This window comes from Ranitomeya variabilis, chromosome 1 (genome assembly GCF_051348905.1).
Source record: "Ranitomeya variabilis isolate aRanVar5 chromosome 1, aRanVar5.hap1, whole genome shotgun sequence".
In the NCBI taxonomy this organism is placed as follows: Eukaryota; Metazoa; Chordata; class Amphibia; order Anura; family Dendrobatidae; genus Ranitomeya; species Ranitomeya variabilis.
The window spans coordinates 571,683,512-571,699,253 of NC_135232.1; the positions used below are offsets into that span (position 1 = coordinate 571,683,512).

A 15,742-nucleotide genomic window follows, 5' to 3' on the forward strand; every position below is an offset into this window, starting at 1 on the left:
GTCTCTTTACCTCTTTACTGAAGGCTTCAGGGTCCTCAATCCGGAATATGGTTAACCGGGCTGCGCAAGCCTGACCGGTCCGATGGCACCTCCAGAGTTCCCTTTGCAGGTGGAAATCTGTGCCTACCTTCTAGCGCTTGTGTGTTGTGGTCCTCCCCTGCTGTGCTTACGGGATAGTCCCCACAACTGTTGTGTCTGTTTCTCGTGTTCCCTCACAACTCGATTCTGATGTTCTTCCACGTCCCCCAGATCTTATGGTTAGGACGCACCCGTATGACGGGGAGGCTCGGAGCTCTTCCGGGACTCTAGCGTCGCCCCACTCCTGTTGTTACCCCCCTGTGTCTTCCTAGGTCAATTGGGTGAGACAGCCCGCCTATAAATGACTGTCCTGCCGTAGGTTTGAAGTTTGGCTTGGAGCTCTATACTTCCTCGGCGTTCCGGCCACTGGTTATGCGCCTCAATAGGATGTTGCCTCCTCTTACAGCACGACTCCTACTGGTATTCTCCTTGTTGCGTTGATCTCGTTTCTCACTCAGCACAATAAACCTCGCTTCTTGTCCTTTCTTGGGGTACCGCCGCTATATCGTGCAGGCGCGGTCCCGTAACATTCTCTCTGGTTGCTAGGCCTCTGTCAGGATCCCACCCCTGACAGAGACCCCCCCGAATCTTCCCCTACAACACCCTCTGCCACAAGGTGTTGCCTGGTTCCAACCCAGTCAGCTTTCTGTTCTAACTTCCTGCCTAACCCCCAGTTTTACCAGATTGTCAGGAGTGGCCTAATAAATAGAACCCTTAGCTCCCCTTGGAGGCCAGACTGTGAAATGTATTGGTGTCTGTGATACCTGGTCAGATGAACTCCTTCAGTTCCATCAGACGTACCATAGCCCCCCTTAGCGGCGGAGCATCAGTACTGCAACGACCAGGACTCTGGGGCGCTGCACTCCCCCCCGGTTAAATCCAGTACTCCTGGACTGGGAAGAAAACAACAATACATGTCAGCAAAAAGACATACAATTTTGAAAATGCAAGTACAAGTAAACTTTTTAACAGAGCTTCCCTTTATGGGAGGTGAGGACGCTTGAACGTTACAAACATGGTTAAATACTTTAAATAACATCCTATAAATAACTTTTTTTACCCAACTGGGTATTCTACTAAGTGCAAAATTTGTGAACAATAATTTAACATTGCCTTTAAGGACGTACTCGCTAAATCCACTAAAGACCCTCTTATAAGACATTATAAGGCTACTCAACTTTTCCACATTCTCCTACTTTACGTCTGCAGGACCGCCTGTCCTAACTGCTCCAGGCCTGCTGCCTCTCCTTTCTGTTACAGGACCGCCCCTTTCCACCCGGGCCTACTGTCCTTCCACTACTATACACAGTATAGAACATATCATTTATCTTTCAGTTCGAGATCACTGAGCCATCTCTGTATGGCTCCTAGGAGGACTCACTAAATAACCCCGTACGGGTTCACTTCCTGTCCTCGTTCTTCTATCAACATCATTAAACATTTCTTACAATCAACTAGTTAGCTACGTTTAACTTTCACATATCAGCATTATTACTTTTTCTTTTAGAGCATCATCATTCTCTAAGTACTATCAATGAACATCCCCTTTAAGAGGGGACCAAGTCTCTATGAGGTAGTGCAACTTCTCAAGCTGCAAGTCTGTTCGCAATAAGGACTCCGGTAATGTTTTCAAGATCAGTATCTTCACAAAGAGTCCTTTCTTCATGTAAAACCAGTAGAGAGCACCTTTAAGAAGGTGAAAACTATTTACAACAAGTTTGTAATCATGCATTGTTCATGATTCAGCAGTTCTTTCAATGATGAATAAACAGGAAACAAAAACAAAAAGCAGAAGAAGGGATCCCGGGTAAATAAAGGGATCCCTTTAAGAATAACCCCAGTAGGGTTTAAAGCAGCAAAAAGCAGGGAAACAAACAGTTAACTATTTACATATCCATGGCATCGAGGTTTACTCTCGCTCTGGCGGCCGTAGCTCCGCATAGACCTCGCTCGACAAGGTGATCGGCGAGATCGGGGCCTTTAAGAAGTGCTCCATACCCGTGGCCCGATCCCAGGGTGTAAGGCGCCGGAGTCTATAGGTCCCAGGGAGAGGGGGTGCCGCGACGGGGCCTATCAGCAGGTCCTCTGCTGGCGGGGCAGGGTCGTTCTTCATACCTGCTTCAGATGTGGTCCCTCCGGTGCCGGTCTGCTCTGCCTCCGCTGGGGTCTGGAACGCTGGTTGCGGGGCCTTGTGCTGCGACGTTGTCATCTCTGCTCGCAGCATCTCGCTTTCCGGCAGGGCCTGGCTTTCTGACTTTGGAGCGCTGTAACTTCCTTCTTGCTCCGGACCAGATGAGGCTGCCGACAGATGTCTGGTGAGGCTCCCGATGTTGGTCTTCTTCCACCCGGCCTCAGTGCTCAGCTGCGTCTGCAGGAGTTGGTGGATCAGCTCATTCGCTCCGGTCTGCAGGAGGTCACCGTCAACTGTGGAGGTCTGGCTGCGGTGCCTCTCCGGGTAGCTGGGGGAGTCCTCGGCTCCGACCCCACGCTCCGGCTCCTGGCGGCTGGCCATGGCGTCCTCCATGTCGCTGACTTCTTCTTCCTGGTCCTTTTCCCGCTCTCTCCTTCGTGGGCGGTTTCGTTTTCTCTGTCTCCGCCCACCATTGAGAATCAGGAGGCGGATCTCGGCTGCTGACGGACACGTCCTCAAGGTATAGAAATATTTAGACTGGGCGGCCATTGTCTTTCGCGCTCTCCAGCTCGTCTACGCCCACTCCACGCCCTTCTTCTTCTCCTGCGCTCTCCTTAGCGCTGTAATGGCGGCGGTTTTGGCGGGAACTTCTGGCGGCAAGTGGCAATACACAGTCTTTGCAATAAGTCACAGTCCAAGCACAATAAATCACAATTCCAAAGCACACATGACCTGATTCTTCAGGCTTCAGTAGATCCTGTTCGTGACGCCAAGTTGTAGCGCCCCCACTACCGCAGGGCCAAGTTGTACCCGGTGCCGGGCCTCTGAGTCTCTGCTCTGGGGTTGTAACGGTGGCTAGACCTGGTCCGTGACCCTGCCGAGGGGCGCCCAATAATAGGTGTGGATGGTGGTAGTAGTGCGGTGCAGTAAATAACGAGGACACCAGGTTGCAGTCTCTTTACCTCTTTACTGAAGGCTTCAGGGTCCTCAATCCGGAATACGGTTAACCGGGCTGCGCAAGCCTGACCGGTCCGATGGCACCTCCAGAGTTCCCTTTGCAGGTGGAAATCTGTGCCTACCTTCTAGCGCTTGTGTGTTGTGGTCCTCCCCTGCTGTGCTCACGGGATAGTCCCCACAACTGTTGTGTCTGTTTCTCGTGTTCCCTCACAAATCGATTCTGATGTTCTTCCACGTCGCCCAGATCTTATGGTTAGGACGCACCCGTATGACGGGCAGGCTCGGATCTCTTCCGGGACTCTAGCGTCGCCCCACTCCTGTTGTTACCCCCCTGTGTCTTCCTAGGTCAATTGGGTGAGACAGCCCGCCTATAAATGACTGTCCTGCCGTAGGATTGAAGTTTGGCTTGGACCTCTATACTTCCTCGGCGTTCCGGCCACCGGTTATGCGCCTCAATAGGATGTTGCCTCCTCTTACAGCACGACTCCTACTGGTATTCTCCTTGTTGCGTTGATCTCGTTTCTCACTCAGCACAAAAAACCTCACTTCTTGTCCTTTCTTGGGGTACCGCCGCTATATCGTGCAGGCGCGGTCCCGTAACGTTCTCTCTGGTTGCTAGGCCTCTGTCAGGATCCCACCCCTGACAGGGACCCCTCCGAATCTTCCCCTACAACACCCTCTGCCACAAGGTGTTGCCTGGTTCCAACCCAGTCAGCTTTCTGTTCTAACTTCCTGCCTAACCCCCAGTTTTACCAGATTGTGAGGAGTGGCCTAATAAATAGAACCCTTAGCTCCCCCTGGAGGCCAGACTGTGAAATGTATTGGTGTCTGTGATACCTGGTCAGACGAACTCCTTCGGTGCCATCAGACGTACCATAGCCCCCCTTAGCGGCGGAGCATCAGTACTGCAACGACCAGGACTCTGGGGCGCTGCAATAGTACCACTTGAGAACGCCAAATAGCTATCAACATCAACATTCTTTAACCGTGCATTGGTGATAATCTTGCCCTGTTCACCCATTGAAATCTCCAAATGTAAAAATTCAATTTTGGCTGTGGAAAAGGAAAAGGAGAAATTCAACCCCTAAGTATTGCTGTTTATTTTCTGGACAAACATCTTAGTCTCCTGAGGCGTCCCTTACCACGCAATCTCTTCTACAAAAAACTAACAAGGCAGTTATGGGAGGCTTCTGCAGGCCCAATCTGCTAAGATCATCTTTCCTGTTGGAAGAAATGGGAACCAAAAAGTACATGCATTGGCAATAATGACATTTGAGTGGTGTTGTCAGTGATTGACACTGGCAATTAAATTATTTGACCATTCAAGACTTCTAATTTTTATACATTAGATATCCAATTTTTGGCTGCTTTTATCTCATCCATTGCCAAAAGTCAATGAAAAAAACTAAAAACTTTTAATGGTTTACATATCAGTTTTCTTAAAAATGGATAAGAAAAACATCTAACACAAAACATACAACAGGCTGGAGAAAATGGGTGTACTTTTTACAAATATGATAACGAGCATACAAACATGAATGTAGCTTAGATGTGAGGCCATACAGTCAAGTTTTGTTCACGCTTTGGATGCAGTTGTTCCCCAGATAACAAGGAGTGGATTAAAAGATGAGCAGCATCCGTCCTTTCTTTCTTCTTTCAATTTCTGATCCAACTAGGTTTTGACTTCAAATTTGCCTGAAAAATTCTTGAAAAATTGTTTTCTGTTCATACCCAAAAAACTCAGAAATCCTCCAGTATCATAAAAGTTTTTTAACATGGGTACCTTATAGCTGGAAGGCATGCCTTCTAGAATTTACTCTTCATACTAGAGAGCCCAAGGGAAACGCTTGGCATAACCACCTGTGGTGCAACTCCATGAAAAATTAATTTTAATTTTTCAATTATCTTCTGAATCTTCAGTGATGAGGTCCATCTCATAGTTTAAGAAGCACCACTATAGACTGATTCTAAGATGTTTGCAGAATTTAGTTAATAAAAAACTAATCCATATTTGTTGATGTCAATGTCATGACAATTATAATTTCTTCATATTGTGTTGTGTTGTCTTTTTTTAGGCATTTTTAACAGCTACAGACTCGTGAATGGCAGTCACCCTTGTTCTGGGAGAGTGGAAGTATTTTACGAAGGACGATGGATGGCGATGTGCAGATCTCATTGGACTCTGCGAGAAGCTAATGTACTCTGTAGACAAATCAAATGTGGAGTTGTTGCTCTCATTCCAGGTGGAGGCCATTTTGATAAACATAACATTAGTACCAAATACAGATTCCATTGTACAGGTAAAGAATACCACCTGGGAGATTGTAATGTAACCGCACTTGGAAATGGTGACTGTCCATCCTCGGATACAGCTGGTGTTACCTGCACAGGTAAGTCATTGAACTTTGTTTCAAAGACTATATAGGCTTCCACAGAGGAGATATTTTTTCTTCTCCAACCCCATAATTCCATATTATATTTTGCAAAGGTCTCGGCTGGGCCAGGCTCCGCTTCGGGCTACACTTTGGTTTGTCCCACATTGGGTTTTACAAGTTACTCAGCAATTCTTAGTGACATCATCTGCCTAAGCCTTTTAAGATCCAGCTGATACAATCCTTTGTCTGTGTTAGGAGCGGATGCAGGAGTGTATCCTCTGGAGAAAATTACAAAAGATCAATGAGGGAGCTGAGAGTAGGATCCCTACCAATAAAAAAAAAAGAATTCAAATTACAAATTTCAAATTTTTGTTCTCATTAGACTTAAAACTTCTACAGTTTACAAATTTGAGTCAACTTATAAACTATCAAACTAATTTTATAAAGCAATAAAATTAAATTACCGTTATTTATTCCATTGTATATCCACAGGGAAAAAGGAAAAGGTGAGGCTGATGGGTGGAGAGGATCACTGTGCTGGAAGACTGGAGATCCTCACAAATAATACATGGAGCAGAGCCTTCAGTGACCAATTGGGCGACAATGAGACCCAAGTTGCATGTAGAGAATTACATTGTGGTCAGGCAGTGGATTCATTTATTGTCACAGAATCAACAACCAATGGTCATGTGCATCTCAGTGGAAAATGTCAAGGAAATGAGACCCAACTGTCAGATTGTTCTGTTACTGGAACATCTGATGAAAAGACTGATCAAAAAAGGGATATAGAAGTCACCTGCTCAGGTACAGTAGCTTCAGCATTACTTTATAACAAGGAATTGATGTGTATGTGTTCAGTTGATTAAATGAGTATTGATCACATCACAAATTTTCTAAGTAAATACATTTCTAAAAATGCTATTGACATTATTGACATGAAATTCTCACCAGATGTTGGTAACAACCCACCGAATCCATACAGGCAAAGAAATCAAACCACAGATGTCCATAAATTAAGTGATTATAATAATGAGAAATGACACAGAGAAAAAGTACTAAATAAATGAAGAAAGACAGGTGCAAAAAGTTATGGAAAGCCATGACAGCATCTGAAATCTATTAGCAATTAAAAAGCAATCCAGCTACTTGAAAAATATTATCAGCTGGTCCAACTGATGGCCTGTAAAAAGGTGTCTCATTACCAAGGTGCCACACAAGAAACAACTCATTATGAGTAAACCAGTAAGCTGTCTAAAGAAATTTGCAACCTTATTGTTGCTAAACATACTGATAGCATCGGCTACAGGAGAATTTCTACACTATTAAAGGCTCTAGTGAGCACTGTTGGGGCCATAATCTGGAAATAAATGTAATCAGGTTGCGGGACGTAGTGATGGACAGGAGGCAGAGCAAGGGTGAACAAGTATAACAATTTTAATGTAACGGGGTTAACTCCTCACAGGGAAGTGCATGGTTAAGCAGGGGATTAAACAGTTCAAATTGCAAAAGGATATGCTGAGTTCAAGGATAAAGAGTCAGGTAATGGCGATTCCGGTGAATACTGTTAACAAGTGAGTAGTCACTCAGACGATGAAGTCCATAGTGCCGACAACGGCAGGCGCGGGGTCTTTTCTAGTGGGCTCCTAAAGACTACAATGCCTCATCTTCTGGTGGTAGCGGTTGGTCTCTGATACCTTCTGCTACCCCTAGTCCATATGCTGCAGTGGCTGACAAGGGTAGGCGCCACAGTCCTGTACGAGTCCAACGTGGCTCCGCAAATATACACTGGCAAAGTCAGGGTCTCCCGTGAGCGGGAAAGTATGACTGGCAAGGTGGGTTACGCAAGTTTATCCAGTACTTTGTTCTCGCCTTGTGGCACGTGTGCTGTACTCGCGGTCATGAAGCACATGGCACCTCGATCTTTGTCAGCTACTGGGCTTGCGGCCCTCTTCTCTCTATGCTGTGTGCTGCCTGTTCCTGCCAAGACTGGTGCTCTGCTTCTCCGGCGGGGTTCTGCACACGATCTCCCTCTGGCATTAAGCACACAGTACTCACTAGCGTCAAACACCTCTGCTGTGAATGCTTTTTCCTCTTATCTCCCCGCCCCCTCAGTTAGAAGGAATGTCCGGCTTGCTTTTGCTTCCCCCAGAAACAGGGGATGCAGCCTCGACAGTTCCGGCCCTGGCAAGCAGGTACCCACAGTGCTGTCATCCCCTTTACATAAACAGAAAATCATTTCACCATAAACCGGGCATGATCAGGAGCTCCTCTAAAGATTTAAGAAAGAGTGAAAAGAAGGACCACCTGTGGAGAGCTACAGGAAGACCTGGAATCAGCAGATACAATTGTTCTAAAGAAAACTATGAGTGACGAGCGAATATACTCGTTATTCGAGATTTCCCAAGCATGCTCGGGTATTCGCCGAGTATTTTTTAGTGCTCGGAAATTTAGTTTTTATTGCCGCAGCTGAATGATTTAGATCTGCTAGCCAGCAAAAGTACATGTGGGGGTTTCCTGGTTTCTAGGGAATCCCCATATGTACTTATGCTGGCTAACAGATGTAAATCATTCAGCTACGGCAATAAAAACTAAATTTCTGAGCACTAAAAAATACTTGGAGGACACCCAAGCGTGTTCGGGAAATCTCGAGTAACGAGTATATTCGCTCATCACTAAAAACTATTATTAATGCACTTAATCCCCATGGTCTGCATGAACACTCACCTTTAATTACTCCATTGCTGAACAAAAATCATGTTTAAACTAATTTAAAGTTTAGTCACTCAGAAAGAAACAGCTGACTGCACCATCCAATTTCATGCTCCATGAACACACTGGCTTTCATCAGACGCTGGCCAGCTGATCCCGGGTGCTAAGCCTCAGAAGACATGCTGATGTAAATCATTTAACCCCTTCATGACCCAGCCTATTTTGGCCTTAATGACCTTGCTGTTTTTTGCAATTCAGACCAGTGTCCTTTTATGAGGTAATAACTCAGGAACGCTTCAACGGATCCTAGCGATTCTGAGAATGTTTTTTCGTGACATATTGGGCTTCATGTTAGTGGTAAATTTAGGTCGATAATTTCTGAGTTTATTTGTGAAAAAAATGGAAATTTGGCAAAAATTTTGAAAATTTCGCAATTTTCACATTTTGAATTTTTATTCTGTTAAACCAGAGAGTTATGTGACACAAAATAGTTAATAAATAACATTTCCCACATGTATACTTTACATAAGCACAATTTTGGAAACAATTTTTTTTTTTGCTAGGAAGTTATAAGGGTTAAAATTTGACCAGTGATTTCTCATTTTTACAACAAAATTTACAAAACCATTTTTTTTAGGGACCACCTCACATTTGAAGTCAGTTTCAGGGTTCTATATGGCTGAAAATACCCAAAAGTGACACCATTCTAAAAACTGCACCCCTCAAGGTGCTCAAAACCACATTCAAGAAGTTTATTAACCCTTCAGGTGTTTCACAGCAGCAGAAGCAACATGGAAGTAAAAAATGAACATTTAACTTTTTAGTCACAAAGATGATCTTTTAGCGATTTTTTTTTTATTTTCCCAAGGGTAAAAAGAGGAAACTGGACCATGAACTTTGTTGTCCAATTTGTCCTGAGTACGCTGATACCTCATATGTGGGGGTAAACCACTGTTTGGGCGCACAGCAGGGCTCGGAAGGGAAGGAGCGCCATTTGACTTTTTCAATGAAAAATTGGCTCCAATCTTTAGCGGACACCATGTCGCGTTTGGAGAGCCCCCGTGTGCCTAAACATTGGAGCTCCCCCACAAGTGACCCCATTTTGGAAACTAGACCCCCCAAGGAACTTATCTAGAAGCATAGTGAGCACTTTAAACCCCTAGGTGCTTCACAAATTGATCCGTAAAAATGAAACAGTACTTTTTTTTCACAAAAAAATTATTTTAGCCTCAATTTTTTCATTTTAACATGGGCAACAGGATAAAATGGATCCTAAAATTTGTTGGACAATTTCTCCTGAGTACACCGATACCTCACATGTGGGGGTAAACCACTGTTTGGGCACATGGTAAGGCTCGGAAGGGAAGGAGCGCCATTTGACTTTTTGAATGAAAAATTATCTCCATCGCTAGCAGACACCATGTCACGTTTGGAGAGCCCCTGTGTGCCTAAACATTGGAGCTCCCCCACAAGTTACCCCATTTTGGAAACTAGACCCCCCAAGGAACTTATCTAGAAGCATAGTGAGCACTTTAAACCCTCAAGTGCTTCACAAATTGATCCGTAAAAATGAAAAACTACTTTTTTTTCACACAAAATTTCTTTTAGCCTCAATTTTTTCATTTTCACATGGGCAACAGGATAAAAATGGATCCTAAAATTTGTTGGGCAATTTCTCCTGAGTACGCCGATACCTCATATGTGGGGGTAAACCACTGTTTGGGTGCACGGCAAGGCTCGGAAGGGGAGGCGTGCCATTTGACTTTTTGAATGGAAAATTAGCTCCAATCGTTAGCGGACACCATGTCGCGTTTGGAGAGCCCGTGTGCCTAAACACTGGAGCTCCCCTACAAGTGACCCCATTTTGGAAACTAGACCCCCCAAGGAACTTATCTAGATGCATAGTGAGCACTTATAACCCCCAGGTGCTTCACAGAAGTTTATAACGCAGAGCCATGAAAGTAAAAAATAATTTTTCTTTCCTCAAAAATGGTTTTTAGCCCAGAATTTTTTATTTTCCCAAGGGTAATAGGAGAAATTGGACCCCAAATGTTGTTGTCCAGTTTGTCCTGAGTACGATGATACCTTATATGTGGGGGTAAACCACTGTTTGGGCGCACGGCAGGGCTCGGAAGGGAAGGCACGCCATTTGGCTTTTTGAATGGAAAATTAGCTCCAATCATTAGCGGACACCATGTCGCGTTTGGAGAGCCCCTGTGTGCCTAAACATTGGAGCTCCTGCACAAGTGACCCCATTTTGGAAACTAGACCTCCCAAGGAACTAATCTAGATGTGTGGTGAGCACTTTGAACCCCCAAGTGCTTCACAGAAGTTTATAACGCAGAGCCATGAAAATAAAAAATAATTTTTCTTTTCTCAAAAATGATTTTTTAGCCCACAATTTTTTATTTTCCCAAGGGTAACAGGAGAAATTGGACCCAAAAAGTTGTTGTACAGTTTCTCCTGAGTACGCTGATACCCCATATGTGGGGGTAAACCACTGTTTTGGCACACGTCGGGGTTCGGAAGTGAAGTAGTGACGTTTTGAAATGCAGACTTTGATGGAATGCTCTGCGGGCGTCAGGTTGCGTTTGCAGAGCCCCTGATGTGCCTAAACAGTAGGAACGCCCCACAAGTGACTCCATTTTGGAAACTAGACCCCCAAGGGAACTTATCTAGATGTGTGGTAAGCACTTTGAACCCCCAAGTGCTTCACAGAAGTTTATAATGCAGAGCCGTGAAAATAATAAATGTGTTTCCTTTCCTCAAAAATATTTTTTTAGCCCAGAATTTTTTATTTTTGCAAGGGTAACAGGAGAAATTTGACCCCACGAGTTGATGTCCAGTTTCTCCTGAGTACGCTGATACCCCATATGTGGGTGTAAACCACTGTTTGGGCACACGTCAGGGCTCGGAAGGGAAGTAGTGACATTTGAAATGCAGACTTTAATGGAATGGTCTGCGGGCGTCACATTGCATTTGCAGAGCCCCTGATGTGCCTAAACAGTAGAAACACCCCACAAGTGACCCCAATTTGGAAACTAGACCCCCCAAGGAACTTATCTAGATGTGTGATGAGCACGGTCAACCCCCAAGTGCTTCACAGAAGTTTACAACGCAGAGCCGTGAAAATAAAAAAATAATTTTTCTTTCCTCAAAAAAGATGTTTTAGCAAGCAATTTTTTATTTTCACAAGGGTAACAGGAGAAATTGGGCCCCAATAGCTGTTGCCCAGTTTGTTGTGAGTGTGCTGGTATCCCATGTGTGGGGGTAAACCACTGTTTGGGCGCACGTCAGGGCTCGGAAGGGAAGTAGTGACATTTGAAATGTTGACTTTGATGGAATGGTCTGCGGGCATCACGTTGCATTTGCAGAGCCCCTGATGTGCCTAAACAGTAGAAACACCCCACAACTGACCCCATTTTGGAAACTAGACCCCCGAAGGAACTTATCTAGATGTGTGGTGAGCACTTTCAACCCCCAAGTGCTTCACAGAAGTTTATAACGCAGAGCCGTGAAAATAAAAAATAATTGTTCTTTCTTCAAAAATTATGTTTTAGCAAGTAATTTTTTATTTTTGCAAGGGTAACAGGAGAAATTGGACCCTAACAGTTGTTGCCCAGTTTGTCCTGAGTATGCTGGTACCCCAAGTGTGGGGGTAAACCACTGTTTGGGCGCACGTCGGGGCTTGGAAGGGAGGGAGCACCATTTGACTTTTTGAAAGCAAGATTGGCTGGAATCAATGGTGGCGCCATGTTGCGTTTGGAGACCCCTGATGTGCCTAAACAGTGGAAACCCCTCAATTCTAACTTCAACACTAACCCCAACACACCCCTAATCCTAATCCCAACTGTAGCCATAACCCTAATCACAACCCTAACCCCAACACACCCCTAACCACAACCCTAACCCCAACACACCCGTAACCCTAATTCCAACCCTAACCCTAATCCTAACCCTAATCCCAACCCTAACCCTAATCCCAACCCTAACCACAACTGTAACCCCAACACACCCCTAACCCTATCCGTAACCCTAACCACAAGCCTAATCTTAACCCTATTTCCAACCCTAGCCCTAATTGCAACCCTAACTCTAAGGCTATGTGCCCACGTTGCAGATTCGTGTGAGATTTTTCCGCACGATTTTTGAAAAATCTGCAGGTAAAAGGCACTGCGTTTTACCTGCGGATTTACAGCGGATTTCCAGTGTTTTTTTGTGCGGATTTCACCTGCGGATTCCTATTGAGGAACAGGTGTAAAACGCTGTGGAATCCGCAGAAAGAATTAACATGCTGCGGAAAATACAACACAGCGTTTCCGCACGGAATTTTCCGCACCATGGGCACAGCGGATTTGGTTTTCCATAGGTGTACATGGTACTGTAAACCTGATGGAAAACTGCTACGAATTCGCAGCGGCCAATCCGCTGCGGATCCGCGGCCAATCCGCTGCGGATCCGCAGCCAAATCCGCACTGTGTGCACATGCCATAACCCTAACCCAACCCCTAAACCTAACCCTACCCCTAACCCTCACCCTGACCCTACCCCTAACCCTAACCCTACCCCTAGTTCTAACCCTAGTTCTAACCCTAACCCTAGTTGAAAAAGAAAAAAAATATTTTCTTTATTTTATTATTGTCCCTACCTATGGGGGTGATAAAGGGGAGGTTTATTTATTATTTTTTTTATTTTGATCGCTGTGATAGAACCTACCACAGCGATCAAAAGGTACTTGTAATGAATCTGCCGGCCGGCAGGTTCAGCGGGCGCACTGAGCATGCGCCCGCCATTTTGGAAGATGGCGGCGCCCATGGAGAAGACGGACCGACACCTGGAGCCTCGGTAAGCATAAGGGGGGAGATCGGGGCACGGGGGGGGGCGTCGGAGCACGGGGGGTGGCATAGGAGCAGGGGGGGAGTGGACAGGAGGACGGGGGAGCGGAGCACAGGATGGAGGGGACTACGGGACAGATCAGTGGCTTGGGGGGCGATCGGTGGGGTGGGGGGGGGCTCACATCAGTGTTTCCAGCCATGGCCGATGATATTGCAGCATCGGCCATGGCTGGATTGTAATATTTCACCAGTTTTTTAGGTGAAATATTACAAATCGCTCTGATTGGCAGTTTCACTTTCAACAGCCAATCAGAGCGATCGTAGCCACGGGGGGGGTGAAGCCACCCCCCCTGGGCTGAAGTACCACTCCCCCTGTCCCTGCAGATCGGGTGAAATTGGAGTTAACCCTTTCACCCGATCTGCAGGGACGCGATCATTCCATGACGCCACATAGGCGTCATGGGTCGGATTGGCACGGGTTTTCATGACGCCTACGTGGCGTCATGGGTCGGGAAGGGGTTAAGGAAGAAAGTGGCAGCACCCACCGATCTTCAAAGCAGGTTAATCTTTATTGCATTAAAATCTTCACGGCTCGGGGGTGCACATACAAGGAAGTGTACAAGCTCAAACGACATCCGTTTCTTGCTTCTCAGGCACTCCAATGGGTTTGTGACCCGTTTGAAGGACAAATGAGTGGACATACAGTGGGTACGGAAAGTTATCAGACCCCTTTAAATTGTTCACTCTTTGTTTCATTGCAGCCATTTGGTAAATTCACAAAAGTTTATTTTTTTTCTCATTAATGTACACTCTGCACCCCATCTTGAGTGAAAAAAACAGAAATGTAGAAATTTTTGCAAAAGGAAAAAATGAAATATCACATGGTCATAAGTATTCAGACCCTTTGCTCAGTATTGAGTAGAAGCCCACTTTTGAGCTAGTACAGCCATGAGTCTTCTTAGGAATTATGCAACAAGTTTTTTTCACACCTGGATTTGAGGATCCTCTGCCATTCTTCCTTGCAGATCCTCTGCAGTTCTGTCAGGTTGGATGGTGAACGTTGGTGGACAGCCATTTTCAGGTCTCTCCAGAGATGTTCAATTGGGTTTAGATCAGGGCTCTAGATGGGCAAGTCAAGAATGGTCACAGAGTTGTTCTGAAGCCACCCCTTTGTTATTTTAGCTGTGTGCTTAGGGTCATTGTCTTGTTGGAAAGTGAACCTTCAGCCAAGTCTGAGGTTCAGAGCACTCTGGAAGAGGTTTTCATCAAAGATGTCTCTTGGCTGCATTCATATTTCCTTCAATGGCAACCAGTTTTCCTGTCACTGCAGCTGAAAAACACCCCCATAGCATGATGCTGCCACCACCATGTTTCACTGTTGGGATTGTATTGGGCAGTTGATGAGCATTACCTTGTTTTCTCCACACATAACACTTAGAATTATCACCAAAAAGGTCTATCTTCGTCTCATAAGACTAGCAAATCTTATTTCTCATAGTCTGTGAGTCCTTCATGTGTTTTTTAGAAAACTCTATGCAGACTTTCATATGTCTTGCACTGAGGAGAGGCCACTCTGCCATAAAGGCCCAACTTGTGGAGGGCTGCAGTGGTAGTTGACTTTGTGTAACTTTCTCCCATCTCTCTACTGCATCTCTTGAGCTCAGCCACAGTGATCTTGGGGTTCTTCTTTACCTCTCTCACCTAGGCTCTTCTCCCATGATTGCTCAGTTTGGCTGGATGGTCAGTTCTACAAAGACATCTGGTGGTCCCAAACTTCTTCAATTGAAGGATTATGCAGGCCACTGTGCTCTTAGGAACCTTTAGTACAGTAGAAATTATTTTGTAACCTTGGCCAGATCTGTGCCTTGCCACAATTCTGTATCTGAGCTCCTTGGGAGTTCCTTTAACCTCATGATTCTCATTTGGTCTGACATGCACTCTGAGCTGTGAGGTCTTATATAGACAGGTGTGTGCTTTTCCAAATCAAGTCCTATCAGTTTAATTAAACACAGCTGGACTCCAATGAAGGAGTAGAACCATCTTAAGGAGGATCACAAGGAAATGAACAGCATGTGACTTAAAAATCAGTGTTTGAGCAAAGGGTCTGAATACTTTTGACCATGTGATAATTCAGTTTAATGTGAAAAAGATGATTTTTTTTTTTAATTTAGCAAATGGCTGCAATGAAACAAGGAGTGAAAAATTTAAAGGGGTCTGAATACTTTCCGTACCCACTGTATGTATCAAGACAATCTTGCTAAAAATCTGCTGCTACCTACCAGGATAATGAAGATGAAACAAGGGTGGAAATTTGAGCAAGACAATGATCTCAAACAGTTCATAGAGGGAGGCCACGGAAACTTCAGGATTTAAAGATCATTCACAAGAATGGGCCAAATTCACACCTGAGCAATGCATGTGATCAGTTTCTCCATACAGGAGGCATGTTCAAAACTTTTTCCTTTTGTCATTTCTCATTATTACATACAGTGGGTAAATTTTTCACTCTTTGCTTCATTGCAGCCATTTGGTACATTCAAAGAGTTCACGTTTTTTCTCATTAATGTACATTCTGCCCCCAATCTTGACTGAAAAAAACAAAAATGTAGAAATTTTTGCATATTTATTAGAAAAAGAAAAACAGTAATATCACAAGG

At 45.0% G+C, this 15,742-nt stretch overlaps 1 protein-coding gene across 1 annotated transcript in view; it reads left to right on the forward strand.

Moving 5' to 3' along the window:
• The window catches only part of LOC143797277 (antigen WC1.1-like), a 326,210-nt gene that overhangs the window by 12,613 nt on the left and 297,855 nt on the right, over positions 1-15,742 (forward strand). The window contains exons 5-6 of the mRNA XM_077281061.1: positions 5,242-5,556; positions 6,034-6,345. Of these exons, the coding sequence (XP_077137176.1) occupies positions 5,242-5,556; positions 6,034-6,345 (627 nt within the window). The remainder of the gene's footprint in view (positions 1-5,241; positions 5,557-6,033; positions 6,346-15,742) is intronic.